The sequence below is a fragment of the Sciurus carolinensis genome, chromosome 1 (genome assembly GCF_902686445.1).
Source record: "Sciurus carolinensis chromosome 1, mSciCar1.2, whole genome shotgun sequence".
NCBI lineage: Eukaryota > Metazoa > Chordata > Mammalia > Rodentia > Sciuridae > Sciurus > Sciurus carolinensis.
Genome location: NC_062213.1, coordinates 203,091,043 through 203,108,228, shown reverse-complemented (window position 1 = coordinate 203,108,228; position 17,186 = coordinate 203,091,043). Strand labels below are relative to the sequence as shown.

General features: G+C 50.5%; 1 protein-coding gene across 2 annotated transcripts; it reads right to left on the bottom strand.

Moving 5' to 3' along the window:
- Positions 1-1,971: 1,971 nt before the first annotated feature.
- On the bottom strand, positions 1,972-16,925 carry Eno1 (enolase 1). 2 transcript variants are annotated; one of them, XM_047560571.1, is made up of 12 exons: positions 16,769-16,925; positions 14,243-14,336; positions 10,992-11,087; positions 9,931-9,989; positions 7,444-7,513; positions 7,000-7,133; positions 6,458-6,680; positions 5,064-5,261; positions 4,084-4,285; positions 3,647-3,755; positions 3,330-3,388; positions 1,972-2,402 (listed from the first exon to the last, which is right to left on the bottom strand). In XM_047560571.1, exons 2-12 carry the CDS (start codon positions 14,325-14,327, stop codon positions 2,333-2,335), a joined length of 1,305 nt encoding a protein of 434 aa, XP_047416527.1. In that variant the 5' UTR covers positions 14,328-14,336; positions 16,769-16,925; the 3' UTR covers positions 1,972-2,332. The 2 variants fall into 2 exon arrangements, with proteins under 2 accessions (XP_047416527.1, XP_047416526.1); XM_047560570.1 differs by lacking the exon at positions 9,931-9,989 and adding an exon at positions 9,569-9,627.
- Between the last annotated feature and the right edge of the window lie 261 nt (positions 16,926-17,186).

Below are 17,186 nucleotides of genomic sequence, written 5' to 3'. Positions count from 1 at the left end.
ATCACCCCAGCCCCAACATTAAAGCAAATTTAAAGACACCAGTGGTACTTCCTGCCCTCAAGTGGAGGCAAACAACATGTAAAGCACTCCAGGAAGACTGTCAGGCCCAGTTAAAGACTTACTTCCCTCGGAATCAATTCCCAGAGAGATCATCACTGAAACCTGGAAAGGGTATTTCTGGGTTGTGTGAAACAGCTGCATTGCTAGATGGGGTGAACTGGCTCCTGTGATTTGCAGATTTAGTTTATAGGTGTGTACGGCTGGACAGGAATGGCTTTGTGATTGTCCACTTTGAGTAGGATCCCAGTTATTCAAATACTAACCTAAGTACCACTGACACTACTCAGTTATAATCGAAGTCACTAACCAGTGACTTAGTTTCACATGCTGGTAATGAAACCCAGGTCCCTGCATATGCTAGGCAAGCACTCAACCACTGGGCTACACCCTCAGCCCTTTGAATTTTTCCAGACAGGGTCTCATTAAGTTACCAAGGCTGACCTTGCACTTGGAACCCTCCTGCCTCAGTTTCCCAAGTAGCTGGGATGACAGGTTGTACACCACTGTGCCTGGGCATTTTTTTTTTTTTTTTTTTTTTTTTTTTTTGTGGTGCTGTGGCTTGAACCCAGGGCCTTGTGCATGCAAGGCAAACACTCTACCAACTGAGCTATATTCCCAGCCCAGTAATTTTAAAAATAAGGAATCATCTTTATTCCCTGGTAGGCCCCCATCTGTGAAGGGGCAGCTTCCCCTGTGCCCTGGAGCTCCATCTACAGCTCAGAACCTGCCCTGCAGATTGGCTGCCTGAGAGCTCCCACTGGCTCCACCAGGCCCCAGCGCTCAAAAGCCAATCATAGTGCATTTCTCCTCCTGGGGTTGTTCCTTGGGTTAAATCCTGACTGAAGGCGCCATGAACACAAACATCCACAAGAGGGCCTCCTAGTCCCCGACTATGTACTGTTATTAAAGTAAAACTGATCAATTTATTTCAGGGGAAGAAAAATGCTAATACAATTGGAATAAATGTACTCTTCATGCACTGTGCTCACCATTACCCTGCAACAGCACTTTCTGCAGAATAAAAGTTTATGTGTACCACTAATGAGGTGGGTCTTAGCCGTGTGTAGGTTCGAGCACTTTAAGAAAGGAGCTTGGTGAAGTGGCACATACTTGTTCCTATCTAATTGGGAGACTGAGGCAGGAGGATCACAAGTTCAAGGTCAACTTCAGCAACTTAGACTTTGCCTCAAAACAAAAAGGGCTGGGTTGTGGCTCAGTGTACAGCGCTTGCCTGGTACATGTGAGGTACTGGGTTCCATCCTCAGGACCACATAAAAATAAAAGCATGTGTCCATCTGCAACTAAACAACAAAAACAAAAAATAGGTTGTGGATGTGGGTGTAGCTCAGTGGTTGATCACCTCTGGGTTTAACCCCAGGTCTGTAACAACAAAGCAAAAAACAAAAATAATAAAAATCCAATGACCCAAGGAATAGATTCACTTGAGTTTAAGACCTTCTAGATCCTCCCCACTCCATCCCTTCAGCTACTTCTGAATCATTCTACCCGCTTCTCCCAGGAACAGAGCCAGCAGATCTGCCTCACTCGGAAGGCTTATTTTTATGCCGTGGGTCCCTCTGGTGTGGACAACCATTTGGTTGTGGCCTGGACATTCTCAGATCACCTCCTAAAGAGCTCTGTATCTGTACTGCGTCCTCAATAAGATGTCTGAATTCCAAGAACCACCGTGCCTCCACCCACTGGCTGTTCACGACCTTCCTCGAGGCCCAGACCTCTTCTGCCTCCCTTTAGGACACAAACCAAAGCCTCCGGCTTTCCCAGGCTTGTACCCGACAGACCTGGGGGCCCTGGGAACTCCACAGACTAAAAGGACAGACTGAGCAGCCAGGGCCAGCTCTTGCTTGTCTCCCCACCCCCCTCTCTCTCACACACACACACACACACACAGTGTTCTCGTGGGTCACTGAGGCTTTTTATTTTGCACATGAAACCACTGGGGACCCTGCCCGTCACCACACTGGAGATTACACTGGAGGCACACAGAGCTCTGGACACTTGATGTAAAGCGAGCTGAGAATGACAATTTGGGCCAGTCACATGATTACAGAGCTAGGGTTTCCAACAGGGTTCCAAGTGGTCACCCTCGGCTTCTGCAGGAGTCCTAAAGAAGCAGTGGCAGGAGAAGGGAGCTAACTACCAAAGGCCCCAGCGAGCACTGGTCGGGGGCTTGAACTGTCCACACACGCTAGCATCAGGGGAAGGATCTAGTCGCTGGCCGGTGACTGCGGGCGCAGGTGAGCCTGCCCACAGCTTACTTGGCCAGGGGGTTTCTGAAGTTCCTGCCGGCAAACTTCGCCTTGTCACCCAGCTCCTCCTCGATTCTTGGAAAGCACAAAGATAAAGAGGGTGAGTAAGAGACGGCTGGTCCCAAGGCAGGAAGCCCTCCCCACCACCAGTGCTGCAGGGACACAGATCTACTCCTCCCAGAAAGCCAGAACCCGGAATGGTCTGGTCCATTCAACTTCCTCAAGAACCCTGCTGTTCCCAGGGCAGGAAGCGGAAGAGCAGCCCCTCCCCTCTTCAGTTCTGAAGGGCAGAACACACATCAGGATGAGCATTTCTTGGAATATAAAATACCTAACACTTTTTTTTTTTTTTTAAAGATGAAAGAACCACCCAGTTTCTTCAAAAAAACATTATGGGAAAAAGGAGGGTGAAATTATTAGAAGACATAAGGTACTATTCGGGTCCTGGTACACACAATAAACAAGAACCCTGAGACAGTGGAGTGTGTGCAAAGACTTGGCACAGCCGCCACAGAACCACAGCTACGCTGGGGTGACGAAGGGAAGAGTGTCTTTTCTGAGTGCACTGAAACCTGTCGGGGAAAAGTTCTGAAGACAGAGTAATGGAGGAGAAGTTCTGAAGTGGATGTTCCCTTTCCCTCAAAGTGTAGAAAAGATAACTTAGAAGCAGACACCCAGCCACCTGCTCTTGGCTTTGTGTCTGAGCCCTGGTTTCGCCCAGCCCTAAAAACATGGTAGACTGTCAAAGGGGACCCAATTCTGTCTCCCACCAGAAGAGGGCAGCAGGATGGAACTGGGTTTTGCTTCTGGGCTGACAATGCCAGGCACGGGAGGGAGGGTCTGTGCCAGGGTCTGTGCCCAGGTCTGTGCCGATCCAACGCCACTCAGCCCGATTTCCTGTGCTGTGTGCCCTCAGCTGGACACACCTCCAGAACAGGCGTGGAGGGAGTGCCACACTCAGTGCAGACCCCAGCCCCTGCCTTCGTCAGGAAGTCTCTGTACCTGAGGAGCTGGTTGTACTTGGCCAGGCGCTCAGATCGGCAAGGTGCACCAGTCTTGATCTGCAGGGAGAAAGCAAAGGCCACATTTGCTTGTGGGACACCCTGGGCAAGGGGAGGGTACCATGGCAGGGAGAATTTTTAAGGAGGACCCTAAGAACATGTAGGAGCAGAACACCCAGGCAGGGCATTTGTGACCCTGTTCTGTTTAGGCTTGTAAACCATGGCAGCTACACACGGGACAGGAGCAACAACAGGACAACGGTCAGAAGTCATCTGCCCTTAGAGGAAATATGGACAGTCTGTCCAAGAAGCCCTCACCTGCCCAGTGCAGAGTCCCACCACCAGGTCGGCGATGAAGGTGTCCTCAGTCTCCCCAGAGCGATGAGACACCATGACGCCCCAGCCGTTGGACTGGGCCAGCTTGCACCTGGAGTGGGACCCAACCCAGACAGCATGAGCCGCCAGCCCTCACCAGAGCCCAGCAACAGGAGCTGAAGCCTGCAGCCCAGGCTCCCCTGGGCCCCGTCAGCTCAAACCCTGGCACCAGCCTCCTAGCAGGGAGACCAGTCTCCTCTCAGAGCCCTTCCCAGCGCTTACTCTCCAAGTGACAGGGGTCACCAGGACTCAGGCCACCACTACTCAACATCCCAGCCCCCTTGGTGCCACCACCTACTTTAAAAGTTACTGATGGTCAACTGTGAACCCCACTACACTTTCAGGGTACCCTAGTTCAGGTACGCCTGGGAGGAACTCACGCCTGGAGGGACTCGGTCACTGAGCCGATCTGGTTGACTTTGAGCAGGAGGCAGTTGCAGGACTTCTCGCCCACGGCCTTGGCAATGCGCTTGGGGTTGGTCACAGTGAGATCATCGCCTACCACCTGGATGCCGGCGCTACTCGTGAACTTCTGCCAAGCTTCCCAGTCGTCCTGGTCGAAGGGATCTTCGATAGACACCACTAGGAAAGGAGACGCACCACCAGAGTGAGCTGGGTTCTGGGCTGCAGCACTGGAACCCCGCTGCTCAGCTCCAAGCACCTGCTCCAGGCCTCAGAACAGAGCCCCCTGTGGTTCCCGGAAACACTGTCCCACCAAGGCTGCACAGCTCAAACGTGACCAGCCTGGGCCCACAGGGTTTTTCTCTTAAAGGGGAATATTTACCTGCCTAGGCTGTAAGTTTAGTGCTGCTGAGAAAAGCACACAGGTAGAACATTTGTCCAGCAAGCACAAGGCCCTGGGTGGGCTCAATCCCCAGCACCACAAAAATATTTTTAAAAAGCATGAAGACCTGAGTTTGGGTCTGGGCTCACTCCTGACCAAGAGTACAACTACTAACTGAAGGAACTCTCGAGTTTGACTAGAGTTCCTGCTCCACCACTGCTACACCCCTGGGCAAGTTTTCGTATCCATCTGTGCCTTCAGCTTCCTCTCCTATAAAGTGGCAGTGAGAGCCCATTCCGTATGCAATAGGTGGAGAACAGCCTACTAACAGGAAGTAGGAAACTGTCAGCAAGTGGCCACGAGAGCTCGGGGCTCAGCTTCCTCCTGTGTGATGGACTGCAGTGACAGCAACAGAGGTGTACAGTTCTTCACATGGTGTCCCTGCTGGCACTGAAAGGACCCTCTCCTAGACTCCCCACAGCAGGAAGCACAGGAAGCCCTATGCTATGTGTGCCGTGTTCACTACCCCAGCAAAACCCCCTTGGGGATGTGTGTGGCACACCCCGGAGCACTCACCCGGGTAGTCCCTGATGAAGGACTTGTACAGGTCGGCCAGCTGGTCAGGAGTGATGTACCTGCTGGCATCATCAGGAGACTTGAAATCCAGGTCATACTTCCCAGATCTGAAGAACTCAGAGGCGGCCACGTCCATGCCAATGACAACCTTGTCAGTGTAGCCAGCCTTCCCAATGGCGTTCTTCAGCAGTTCCAGGGCTGGGGAAAGGCAACAGTGTGGGTAACAGGGAGAGACAGCGGCCACATGGGGACCACAACAAAACCAGGTGCTTGCCTTGGCCACCAGCTCTGAGGACACCAGTTACTGTCTTCTGCCCCTTAAGCATCACCAAGTGAGAATTTCATATCACCTAAGAAAACAGTCCTTCTCATGGACAAATACTCCCAAATTCAGCACCTAGGACAGCTGAGCTGGCCAGGATGCAGTTACAGTGAGATCAGCTGGGATCGGCTGACCCAAGGACAGGCTTTAATGGAGCTGAGGCTGGAATCCAAGAGGCAGTCCTGGGCAGCAAGGGCAGTCACTAGACTTTTCTGCCAAGTGATTAGGCACAGAGATCCTTGCTCCTTAAAGATCCCTCCCCCAAAACAGCTCTTAGGTTAAACCATGGGAGTGGGGAAGACCTGGGTTCAATCTCCAACACCGTAAAAGGAAGCAGGCTGGAGTGTGGCTTAGCGGGAGAGCACTTGCCTGGCACACATGAGGCCTGGCTTTGATCCCCCAGCACCACCACCAAAAAGGAAATGGGGTTGGGGGGGAAGGGCAATGTTAAAAAAGACATGACCCAAGCACCAGGGAGGGAGAAGTCCATTCTGCACAGAACTCCTGTAGCTAAACCAAGGCAGGACCAATGTCTCCTTCCACTAGCCACCCTGGAGGCCACAGAAACACACTGGAGCAAAGTCTGCACTCCCACACCAGACTTGGCACGCAGAGTTCTTGTCCCAAGACTTTCTGGACCCCCATGCATGACCTACCTTGAAGCAAAATCAAAACAGAAACTTTAAGTTTGCTTAACAATGCCTTAAAGTGAATATGAAAATAGTGACTGAAGCTCTATGTGGGGGTGACACCTGGAACCCCAGCTACCTGGAAGGCCATGGCAGGAGGATAGCAAGTTTGGGGCCCAGCCCGGGCAGCTCAGTGAGACCGTCTCACCCCACCCGCTGACCAGAGCAGCTCCCACCACCGCTGCATTTGCCCCATGTACTGACGGGAAAGGAGGCAACCTCGGCCTTCTGGGTCTCTGGCTTGATTTTGGCCTGGTCTTTGTGGCACTATCTATTGGTCCCTACACAATGAATCCCCAGGTGAAGTTTCCCTCCCAAACCCGTCTGCAGGGTCTTGATCCTGTGTCCAGTGGCGGGTGTGAGAGGTCCTCCAGCACCTTTACCTTCTTTATTCTCCAGGATGTTAGGGGCAAACCCGCCCTCGTCGCCCACATTGGTGGCGTCTTTCCCGTATTTCTCCTTGATGACGTTCTTCAGGTTGTGGTAGACCTCTGCTCCGATGCGCATGGCCTCCTTGAAGCTGGAAGCTCCCACAGGGAGGATCATGAACTCCTGCATGGCCAGCTTGTTACCAGCATGAGACCCGCCATTGATCACGTTGAACGCCTGCAGAGAGGCACCCGCCAACCCCTCCAGTTACCATCCGGTTCACAGATAAGCCAGGCCCTTGAGGAGCAGCTGGGGTGGTGGTGGAATGCTCACCAGGGCCCTTGAGAACTGCAACAGTTACCAGCAGGAGCTGCTATACCAGCTCACTCACCCTAACAAGGAAGCACTGCTGGTCCTAAAAAGGCAGAGATCTCCAGGGCCCCTCCTATCTGCTGTGCTGGGAATTACGTGCTTAGGAAATCAAGGCACAGGGTCTTAAGGACCCCAGGAGGGAGCCACCCTCCTCCCGCTTTAGGAGTTCCAACCAGTCACTCACCGGAACTGGCAGGATGACTTCAGAGTTGCCAGCCAAGTCGGCAATGTGGCGGTACAGGGGTACGCCCTTCTCCACAGCGCCAGCTTTGCAGACAGCAAGGGACACCCCCAGGATAGCATTTGCACCAAACTTAGCTGGAATGGAATTAGTTAAATGAAATGGCATGTCACGTGGACCACCCACTTCCCAAGAGTCCCTTCCTCGGGTGGCAAACTGGCAAATTTCACAAGTTGGCGGCTTATAAAGGGCAAACCTCTCCTGAGCACCCATTAGACATGCTGCTGTCACCTGTATACACTCCAGAATCTAGAATGTGACTTCTCAAGGTGAGGCAAAGAAACAGGAAGAGTCAGCCTGTAACTAAGTTCTCTTCCTGAGGTTTTTAGACAGGTCTTCAGGGGATCCCAGTCTTTCCCAGCAGACTCTCTAACTCAGGCCACTCACATTTATTTTCTGTTCCATCCATCTCGATCATCAGTTTGTCAATCTTCTCCTGCTCCACAACGTTCAGTTTCTGCAGGGGAGAGGGAGGGTGAGGACCCCATGTCAATTGCAAAACCTTTGCTCCTTTGCCATGAAATCCACCAAACTTTGGAATGGTGCAAAGTCGAAATCAATTCTGTACTCTCTGCTGATTTTAAAGGCAAAGGGCTGGGGGTGGAGCTGCGGCACAGTGCGCACTAGCATGTGTGAGGCCACGGGCTCTGTCCCCAGCACCAAAAGAAAGACAAAACAAGGGGACACACAGAACTGCCTTTTACTTGCTTTAAGGATGCCTGGCATTTCTCCTGGCCAACAATGGAGGCTGTACAGCCTACTGTGAGTTCAAGGTCACACATACCAGACAGACTTGCCTGGCACATGCTATGTGAGTTATTAATACAAACAAGAGTGACTCTTGGGGCAATAAATAACAAAGCTCATTGTTCAGTCAAATAAGCTGGGCCCTGCAAAAGCTGGCTCTGTGGCCACCTCTCTTGGCTAAGATCAAATGACTGCCAGTCTCTGATGGGATGTGTACTTTTTGCAGGAAGTCTAAAATTACTCAGCAAAACATTTGCTAATTGATCAACATGAGTATTTTGGGGGAGACTTTAAAGTAAAAAAGTTTTGGGGCTAGGGTTGTAGCTCAGTGGTACAGTGCCTGCCTAGCACGTTCGTGAGGCACTCAGCACCACATAAAAAATAAAGGTATTGTGTACTACAACTATAAACAAAAAGGCAAAAGCAACTTAGTGAGACACTGTCTCAAAAAGGGCTGGGAATGTGGCTCAGCAGTTAGGCACCCCTGGTACCAAAATAATAGTAATAATAATAAAATCAGTACTGCTTTAAAAACTTTATAATTCAGTCATAACAATGCATGATTTTATGTGTAATGTTCCTTATATAAAATCACCTACAACTCCATCAATGCTCCGTTGAAGATGTGTCATCTTTGGCTGTTTTGACAAGGCATTACTGAAAAAGTAAGCAGTTACCCAGGCAGATGGCTCCAGGCCAATCCTCCAAAGCAGTTCAGCTGAAGGTTTTCCCCCAGAAAGCCCTGCTCACTGCCTTAGTGCTGCCATTTGAGGGCGTGGGGGTGCTCAGGAGACCAGAACAGGGGTGACACACGCACGGTGGTAATGAGGAAATTCCATCTGGGGACTCACTGTGTGGGGACCAATTAGTGCCACAAAGGTCAAAATCAGCAAGCCAGAGACGCAGAAGGCAAAGGAGTGCCTCTCTTCCCATCAGTACACAGGGCAAATGCAGTGGTGGGGGGACCCAATGCCAGCAGAACAGATTAAGAGGCCGTGGCTCGTCTGGATGGGCTGCGAGCTGCTCTGGACAGGGTGTGCAAACCCTTCCCATTTGGGGAGCATAGCAGGGACTGTGAAGGGCCACAGGAAGGGTGAATGACACAAAAATCTCTGAGGTTGGGTCGTCAGGTCCCTATCCCTATTTTACCTATAGTCTCTCTCTTTTTGTTTCACCTACTGAATCTATGTTTTTATTTTTTAAGTACTGGGGATTTTAGGTACTGAGCCACATCCCTAGTCCTTTTATTTTAATTTCTATTTTGAGTCAGGTTCTCACTACATTGCCGAGGCTGGCCTTGAACTTGCCATCCTCTTGCCTTGCTGGGATAATAGGCATGTGCCACCATGCCCAGCCTAAGCTGCCCTTAAAACACAGATCTTAACCTCTGGGCTGTAGTTCGGCGGCAGAGTGCCTGCCTTGCACACACAGGCCTCAGGTTCAATCCCTAGCACTGCAAAAACAAACAAATACAAACAAACAATGAATCTGGATCTTAATTTCCCAAAGGTCAAGATAGTTGCAGGGAAAAATATCAAGGGCTCTGGACTGCTCTCCATTCCTCTGGTCTAGTTCCAGATGCTATTAGAAGTGGACACCAGGCAGAGAGCAGGTTACACTGTTCCATGCATTAAGCACTCCCAAGCACAACGGGAATCCAACTGGCTTCCACAGCTCTCAGAATAAGCTTTGTGAACAGGAGAGGCCCTGGGCCTGGAACTTGCTAGAGTGCCACTGATACACATTAGTTACCGGAAGGTCCTACCTTGCTAACCAGGGCAGGTGCAATAGTTTTATTGATGTGCTCAACAGCCTTTGAGACACCTAGAAGGAATAATTAAATCAAATTACATTAATAAATAAATACAGGCTTGAGCAGCATTGCTAGAGAACCACTGGTTATGTGGACCCAGAAGCCCACCAAAGGTCCTCCATGGACCTCTTGGAAATTCCACCCCACTTCCCCTTGAATCAGCTTTCCAGCCCAGTCTGAGTGCTCTTACCTAGGACCCCAAGGGGTTAGAGCCACACAAAGATCAACCAGCTCAGAAAATAATCTGCAGTTAGTTTACAAGACCATGCACTGGAAGTACCAGCCGCACAACTAGACGATGCCTGATGGGTTACCTGAGTGCACAAGGCTGGCGCCAGGAACTCATTAACATATTTAACGGGTCTGGAAACGCCTGCCCAGTAGAGGTGGACAGAGAAGGAAAGAGAGACTCAGAAGAGCAGAGGCTGTAAAGGACAGGATGGGAGAGAGCAGACACAAAGGCCAGGAGTGTCAGGGTATAGGTGTACCTCCTACAAGTGCTGGCCCACCGAGCACTTACAACCATGAGGGCAGAGCACTGTCCAGCCCTGGAGAAGGCCATGCAGGCCACTGAACAGGGCAGCATGTCTGTGGGAAGGGAAACACGGCCTCCTCTCCTGCTGTGTTCCTCAGCCAACTCCACAACTCTCTCCCCTGTGGCCCTTGTAGACATCCCCAATTGCTGTTCCCCCGCAATTTCAATACTCCAGATAAGCTATAGCATCTGTTATGGTTAGTTAAGAATGCCTGCCTCTCCCAAAAGAACCAATTCTTAGATCCTGGGGACGGTAACGCTGTTGAGAAGACACAGTCTAGCCCACTGTGCTTTGCTGTGACATGGGTACTGGGGTTCCATCTTCAGAAAGGTCAAAGGTGCACAAAGACCCACAAATCAAACTGCACAGTGTCGACCAGAGTCTGCCTTTGCCAGAGCAGTACGTCTGTGAATCAAATCAACAGAAAACCAAATTGCAACGATTCATCAGGCGCCTCCTGTCAATGGCAGGCCTTGGCCAGAAGGCCCAGATCCTCCTGGGAGGAGGGGAGACTTTTCCTTGGTAAAGCTACAGGTTCTCTTCTCATGCCTGGACTGTGGCCTAACCAGAAAAAGAGTATTCCAGACTGGAGAGAAGAGCAGCAGATACAAGCACTAAAGTGCCTGGCCCAAGTTCCAGGCTTGGGAACCCCAGAACCAACAAGCCAGCTCTGCTGGCTCTCCACGTGCCAGCACTGTGCTCATCCTGAAATCAGAGAGAAATCCTACTGCCACTCCTCAAAACAGGGAGAAGGCGTCTGGGAAAGACCTGGAGGGGGCTAGGGGCACAGAGGCTGGCTCAGCCTCACTGCAGAGGCAGGTGTGGGCTCCAAGCCTTACCCTTCCCCATGTAGCGAGTCTTATCATTGTCCCGGAGCTCTAGGGCTTCGTAGATACCAGTTGAGGCCCCACTGGGCACAGCAGCTCTAAAGAGACCTGGAGCAAAGGAAAAGAAATATTGCGATTAAGAAACTGCAAGAGCACAAGCCAAGTTCCCTCCTCACGGGTAGCATCTGTCATTGGGAAACACTGCACTGTTGCGTCCTTCTACCATATGGGCAGGCCCAACGGCCCATTTCTCCAGCCCTACACACTGGTGTGCCTCTGTAGTGCAGGCCCCACTGCGAAGCACACGTGCTTCTCCAGCTTAAAGAGAGTCACCTTGGGGCTGGGGCTGTAGCTCAGTGGTAGAGCGCTTGCCTAGCATGTGTGAGGCACTGGGTTCGATCCTTAGTACTGTAATGTATAAAGCTGCTCCCCCACCCATCAGGTGCAGCCATTTTCCCCGCCTCCCAACCACTTGTCAGTCTGTGAACATCCTATTGGTTCATTAGTCAGCTTGCAAGTATCCTTCTCCGATACTGGTCCCTGTTAGCCTGGCAGAATTCAACTATTTACTATAGCTTCCCCGCCATCTTTCCCCATTCTTCAGTCTGTCCTCACTTTCTCTAGCCTCCTGGTTTTCACACTCTCTCTAGCACATGCCCTTTCTCTTTCCTTTCTTTTTTCCTCTCATTTTCTCTCTTACCCTGCAGGGAGACACTCTGTTTGCTTAATAAACTCCCCTTATGTGATTTCCCGTGTCTGGTGTGGTTCCGTGGAAATTCCCTTACAAGTACCACATAAAAAATAAAGGCACTTGCATCTATCTACCAAAAAAAGAAAAAAAAAAAAAAAAAAAAAAAAAAAAAAAAAAAAAAAAAAAAACCATCCTGCTCAGAGCTTCTCAGACTTGAACGTGCACACAGGCAGATGCGGACATAGGAGGTCAAGGGTCTGCATCTCCAAAAAGCCTGCAGCAGGTCCGTGGGCCACCTGGAAGCTTCGCCAACAAAACACCTGGAGCGCACTGGGGCTGTGGCTCAGTGGCAGAGCGCTTGCCTGGCATGTGTGAGGCACCGGGTTCGATTCCAGGCACCACATATAAACAAGCACATAAATAAATAAAGGGCCAAAACAACAACAACAAACAAAAACCCCCAAACAAGCAAACAAAACACAACACAACTGGAGTCAGGCAGGGGATGGATGATCTATGGCTTGTTTCAGTTTGGACAAGGATAAATGCTATTTTTTTTTTTTTTGCAGTGCTGGGGATTGAACCCAGGGGCTTGTGCTTGCAAGGCAAGCACTCTACCAACTGAGCTATATCCCCAGCCCTATTTTGGGGTTTTTCTACCCAAAAGGAAACTGGAAATTAGGGTGAACTAAGGAAAAGAAGGAATGCAGAGTTTAGTAACACCAAGGTGAACACCGAATCACAATCTTGCAGCTACAGAAACCAGCCATCAGGCCCTAACCCACGAAAGGCCCAAGGACAGCACAGGAGAGGTGCTGCAGGTACAGGGATGGCAGCCTCTGGACTCAAGTTGAAAGGAACCCCTTGTCTGAGGGCTGTAACGGGCTGGTGGGGTGCAGGGACATGCAGGAAGATGGGCTAAGAGAAAAAAAAACCAACCAGAGTTTAAACACGGTGATCTGTAGCAAGACTGATCAGCAGGGTAAGTCAGCTTGCTACCCACCCGGCACAGATCAAAAGAAAGCAAGAGCAAGCTGAGTCCATGGAGTTTGACAAGGACAGCGATGTAGGTTCACTGACTATAACAAAGCACCACTCTGGTGAGGAGTGCTGATAATGGGGGGCTCTATGTTGGGGTGGGGCAGTGCATACATTTTGCTGTGAACTTACAGGTACTCTAAAAATGTCAGAGAAAAAGAAAGGTGGGTAGGGACTCCTAAATCTATTATCTTATGTTTTTTTTTAAAATGGTTGAAGAGCTGGGGAGATAGCTCAGTCGGTAGAGTGCTTGCCTTGGAAACACAAGGCCCTGGGTTCGATCCCCAGCACCGCAAAAAAAAAAAAAAAAAAAAAAAAGTTAAAAGATATAAAGGAGAGTTCCATTCATTTTAATGTTTTAAGTTAAATTTACTTTTAATTGACATAAAAACAAAAAAGATACATATTAATGAGGAAAAATATTAATTTTAATCATTTTAAAGTTTTTCAGAGAAAATGCCCCACTCCCAATAATCTTCCAGTGCCTGGTGTCTTTTTTGTTTATTTGTGTAAAGTCAACTAATTTCCAAGTGGAAAGTTCCACCTGCTGACTGAGCCAGCTATCTCAAGAAGGGTCATTCACAGCATCCTAGGAGAACCCTGGTTCTTTACCACAGAGCAAATGCCCAGAAGAAACCAGAGTGCCCACCATAGGCTCTCCGTGAATGAATAAGACTCCAGGATCCTTCTTGTAAGGGGGCATTGAGGGGAGGCAGGAAGGGAAGGGCTGGGTTCCAGTGCCAGGCCTGTGACTCAGGCAGTGACTCAGCTCTGACTGGCAGGCTCTGGTGAGCTCGGCTAAGTGAGACTTTGCCTGAGGCTCTTCCAACCACACCCACCACATCCATGTACAAAGCTGCTGGAGGTGACAGGGTTACTGAAGCACCAGATTTTCTTCCTAAAGTAATAGCTTTTAGGAATCCCCACATGTGAATGTTTTCTTCACATGGGAAAACTTCCCAGGGCGATTTAAAGCCAGGTGACAATAAGAACCTCTCGACTGTCCCAGAGCCTAGTCAACACTGTCCCTGACTCAGGGCTCAAGAGCGATCGCCAGACACAAGAAGAGTGCTCCAATTCCACCAGCGCCCTTCCCCTTTAACCTCGCTCAAGAGGGAGAGATCACCGTATCAAGCCCTATCTGCTTATTTGGTCACAGCAAGTTGTGAAGCCAGCAGCAAGTGATGGGCCCTTTTAGGGACAAGGTCTCAAGGCAACACTGACTTCCTTGCCTTGCTGACCTAGGAGGCAGCAAGAGTTTGTTTTAATATTAAGAAGCACTGGGTGTGCTGAGAAAGATACGGCAGAAGTATCACAAGTTCAAGGCCAGCCTGGGCAACTCAGCAAGACCTGTCTCAAAATGAAAAATTAAAGACCATGGATGGCTTCTTGCCTTACAATCTGGTGATGCTTCAGTAATGTGTCCAGTATGTGCAGGTCAGTGAGAAAAGTTGTGGCAGCAACAGACCCATAGTCAGGCAGATTTTTAAATGGAACATGGTAGAAGGAACTAAGGAAAGAAAGTGGTACGTACCTTTTGAGGTGAAGAGATCAACCTCAACAGTGGGATTCCCACGAGAGTCAAAGATCTCTCTGGCATGGATCTTGAGAATAGACATGGTGAATTTCTGTAGGGAAACACACAGCTCATATTTTCCATAAAACATAACACAGCACTTGCTCATTCACTCAAAAGTTTTCTTCTGAGGGCTCCGGGACCAAAACCTGAATGTATGAGGGCTACTTAGTGGGAATAAATCCTGCTGGAAAGCAGCGGGAATTGCTCCTTAAAAAGTTTTGGGGGGCTGGGGTTGTGAGTCAGTGGTAGAGGGCTCACCTAGCACGCGTAGGGCCCTGTGTTCAATCCTCAGCACCACACAAAAATAAAGGTATTGTGCCCACCTACAACTAATATATATACACAGGCACATGTATATTTAAAAAAGAAAAAGGATTTTGGGGTCTAAGGGTGCAGTTCAATGGTAGAGCACTTGCCTGGCATGTACCATGCCTTGGGTATGATCCCCAGCAGTGGCAAAAAAGAAAAAAGGTTCGAGAATGTGGGGGTTGTGGGGGGGCGAGGCTTGCTCAGTGGTAGAGCACGTGCTCAGCACAAGCAAGACACTGATTCAATCCCCAACACTAACAAATAAAAGATCCCAATAGATCAGGTTGTGCCCTATAACTGGGGAGGAGGAGGGAGCAAAAACTGAAAACCTAAGAATGCGTGCATAGAGAGAAATAATCCAAGTGTTAAGATTAATGTGTGCTACCATGCAGAATGTCTCTGAAATGGGTCACTGTCATCAGTTAACAATGAAGGTTGGCCTGGAAATGGAAAGGGACCAAGAACAAATAGCAAGGAAGGAGGGACATGAAGGTCACAAGCAAAACCTTCTAGGATAATGCCAAAAGGGAGGCAGGAGGGAGATCCGGTTCATAGTGTAACAGAGAATGAAAAGTTTAGGGCATGATTTATTAAATTAAATTTGAAGTAACAGTAGCAGATTGAATTGGTAGATAGATGACATCTGATTATATTTCTTTCAAAGAGCATTTTATTTCCTTTCAAAAACTTAACTGTGAAATGTTATGATTTGTAAAAAGAGGAACAATTCCATCCATGAACACCAAGGGAAGAAGCTTTCTTTGAAAACATCTTAAAATTTTTTGTAGCAACAAAGAGCAAGTCCTCAAAGAAAGCCTTTTACTTTGTTCCCTTGAGGGCTCACCAAAAAAGAAATCAATTCAACAACTTGTAGAACTGAACTGGACAAGAGTTAACAGATTAGTGTTCAGGAGCCATTTCTAGCTGGGCTCCCCACGGACATCTCTAGAAGATTCTGAGGAGAGAATGGCATTTTTTCTTTCAAACTTTCAGAATGAGATACGGAAGCCACTTTTGTGGCTTTACGTAACAATGGAGTTCTATTCACGAGACAAGAAAAAGTATCTAGTTTTTAATCTACCATATTCCAAAAAGGCACACTTATTTAGACATTCTTTAGCTTTTAAATTCTAGCTAACTTTGAGTTTTGGCAAATTATGTATCTGCATACAATTTAGCATCCAAAAAGTTCCCTGGGGCCGTTTCTAGCTGATCTCCCCTGCATCCCAGGCCACTTCTGGTTTACACTGTAGATTTCCAATGCACTTTTTTTAAGCACATCTTTATTTCAGTACCTCAGCATTTTCTGATTCATTTTAATGACATAAGACGAAGCAGTTAATTTCATGATGTGGAAGTGAAAGGTGACATATCTTTAAATTAGATAAAAAGCAACTCTTAAAAATCTTCGCTGCTTTTTAGCTGCCTGGATTAACGCCCAGCCAGGGGCAGTACTAAGTGGACCCCGATGAGCCCAGAGGGAGACCACGTGGAGGCCCCCGCGAGCCGGAAGCTTTCTCGAACGCATCCTTTCTAAGAGCAGGGCCTGAGGGTGGCCGGTCAGGGAGCCGAGAACAGCTAGCTCTTGCCCAACTTGGGCGAGGTCCCCAGAAGACTTCCCAATTATACAACGTCTCTGCTGCAGTTTCCTCAAGAATAAGCACCTTAGAGATACCGCCCGCCGCTTACGGCGGAGCAGCGAAGGGGTGGCCACCGGACGCTGGGGGGCGGCCCGCGAGGCGCGGTGGGCGCCGGCGCCGGCGCCGGCGCCGCCGCGGGGGGAGGGGAGGCGCACCTCCCGGGCATTTCTTCGGCCCCTGCCCCTTCCTCCATTGTGGGTAGGGCCTGGCTTGAATGAGCACCAGCGCCAAGTCTCTCCCTTCCCCGAAGCCTGCACCAGCTACTGATGGAGAAGCGCCCTCCGCGCCCCCGCCGTGCGTGGCTCGCCTGCGCTGCTGACCTTCCGGGCCCAGCTATCCCGCCCCGTGACCACTCGCTGGCCCGAACCCTCCCCCGCGCAAAGCAGCTCGCGTCCCACAGGTGCGCCCGCCGCCGCTGCCCGCGGGGGCCCGGAGCCTGCACGTGCCCACCGCCCCGCGAGCCCAGTCCTCCGCCTCCGAGGGCTCCCACTCTGAAGCTGGAGGCCCCGCAGCTCCTTCCAAGAGCCCCTACCTGGCTGCGGGGGTCTCGTCGCCCAGGAAGGAAGCAGAGAGTGCTACAGACACCGAGAGGAGCGTTGAGCCGACAAGGTGTGGCGCCCCGCGTCCGCGCTGCTCTCCCCGCCACCCGCCCCGACTTCCTGCGCAGCTCCAGAGGCCCCGCCCCCTCCCGCCCCCAGGGGCCGCCCCCTCGCCACCGCCTCCCCATTGGCTTTGCGCGCCGTCACTCTGGTCCTCGCCTCCCGGGAAGGGGCGGAGCTGTGGCTGCCTCCACCACCAGGAAAGTGGGGGCGACGACCCGGGATGTGGGGCGGGCGGGCATGGGGGGCCCCGGGTCCCTAGTGTCTGCTGGGGATCGGGCGAGCCCACGCGTTGGGACCCCTGAGCCGAACGGGGGGTCTGCGGGGCCGGGGGTCCGCGGAGCCGGGGCC

Coding starts and splice junctions, on each gene's coding strand:
- Eno1 (XM_047560571.1), bottom strand. CDS start 14,327: ATGTCTATTCTCAAGATCCATGCCAGAGAGATCTTTGACTCTCGTGGG. Junction 9,990..10,991: donor GACTCGCTACATGGGGAAGG/GTAAGGCTTGGA, acceptor TCTACTGGGCAG/GCGTTTCCAGACCCGTTAAA. Junction 3,756..4,083: donor GTGACCGAGTCCCTCCAGGC/GTGAGTTCCTCC, acceptor GTCCCACTCCAG/GTGCAAGCTGGCCCAGTCCA.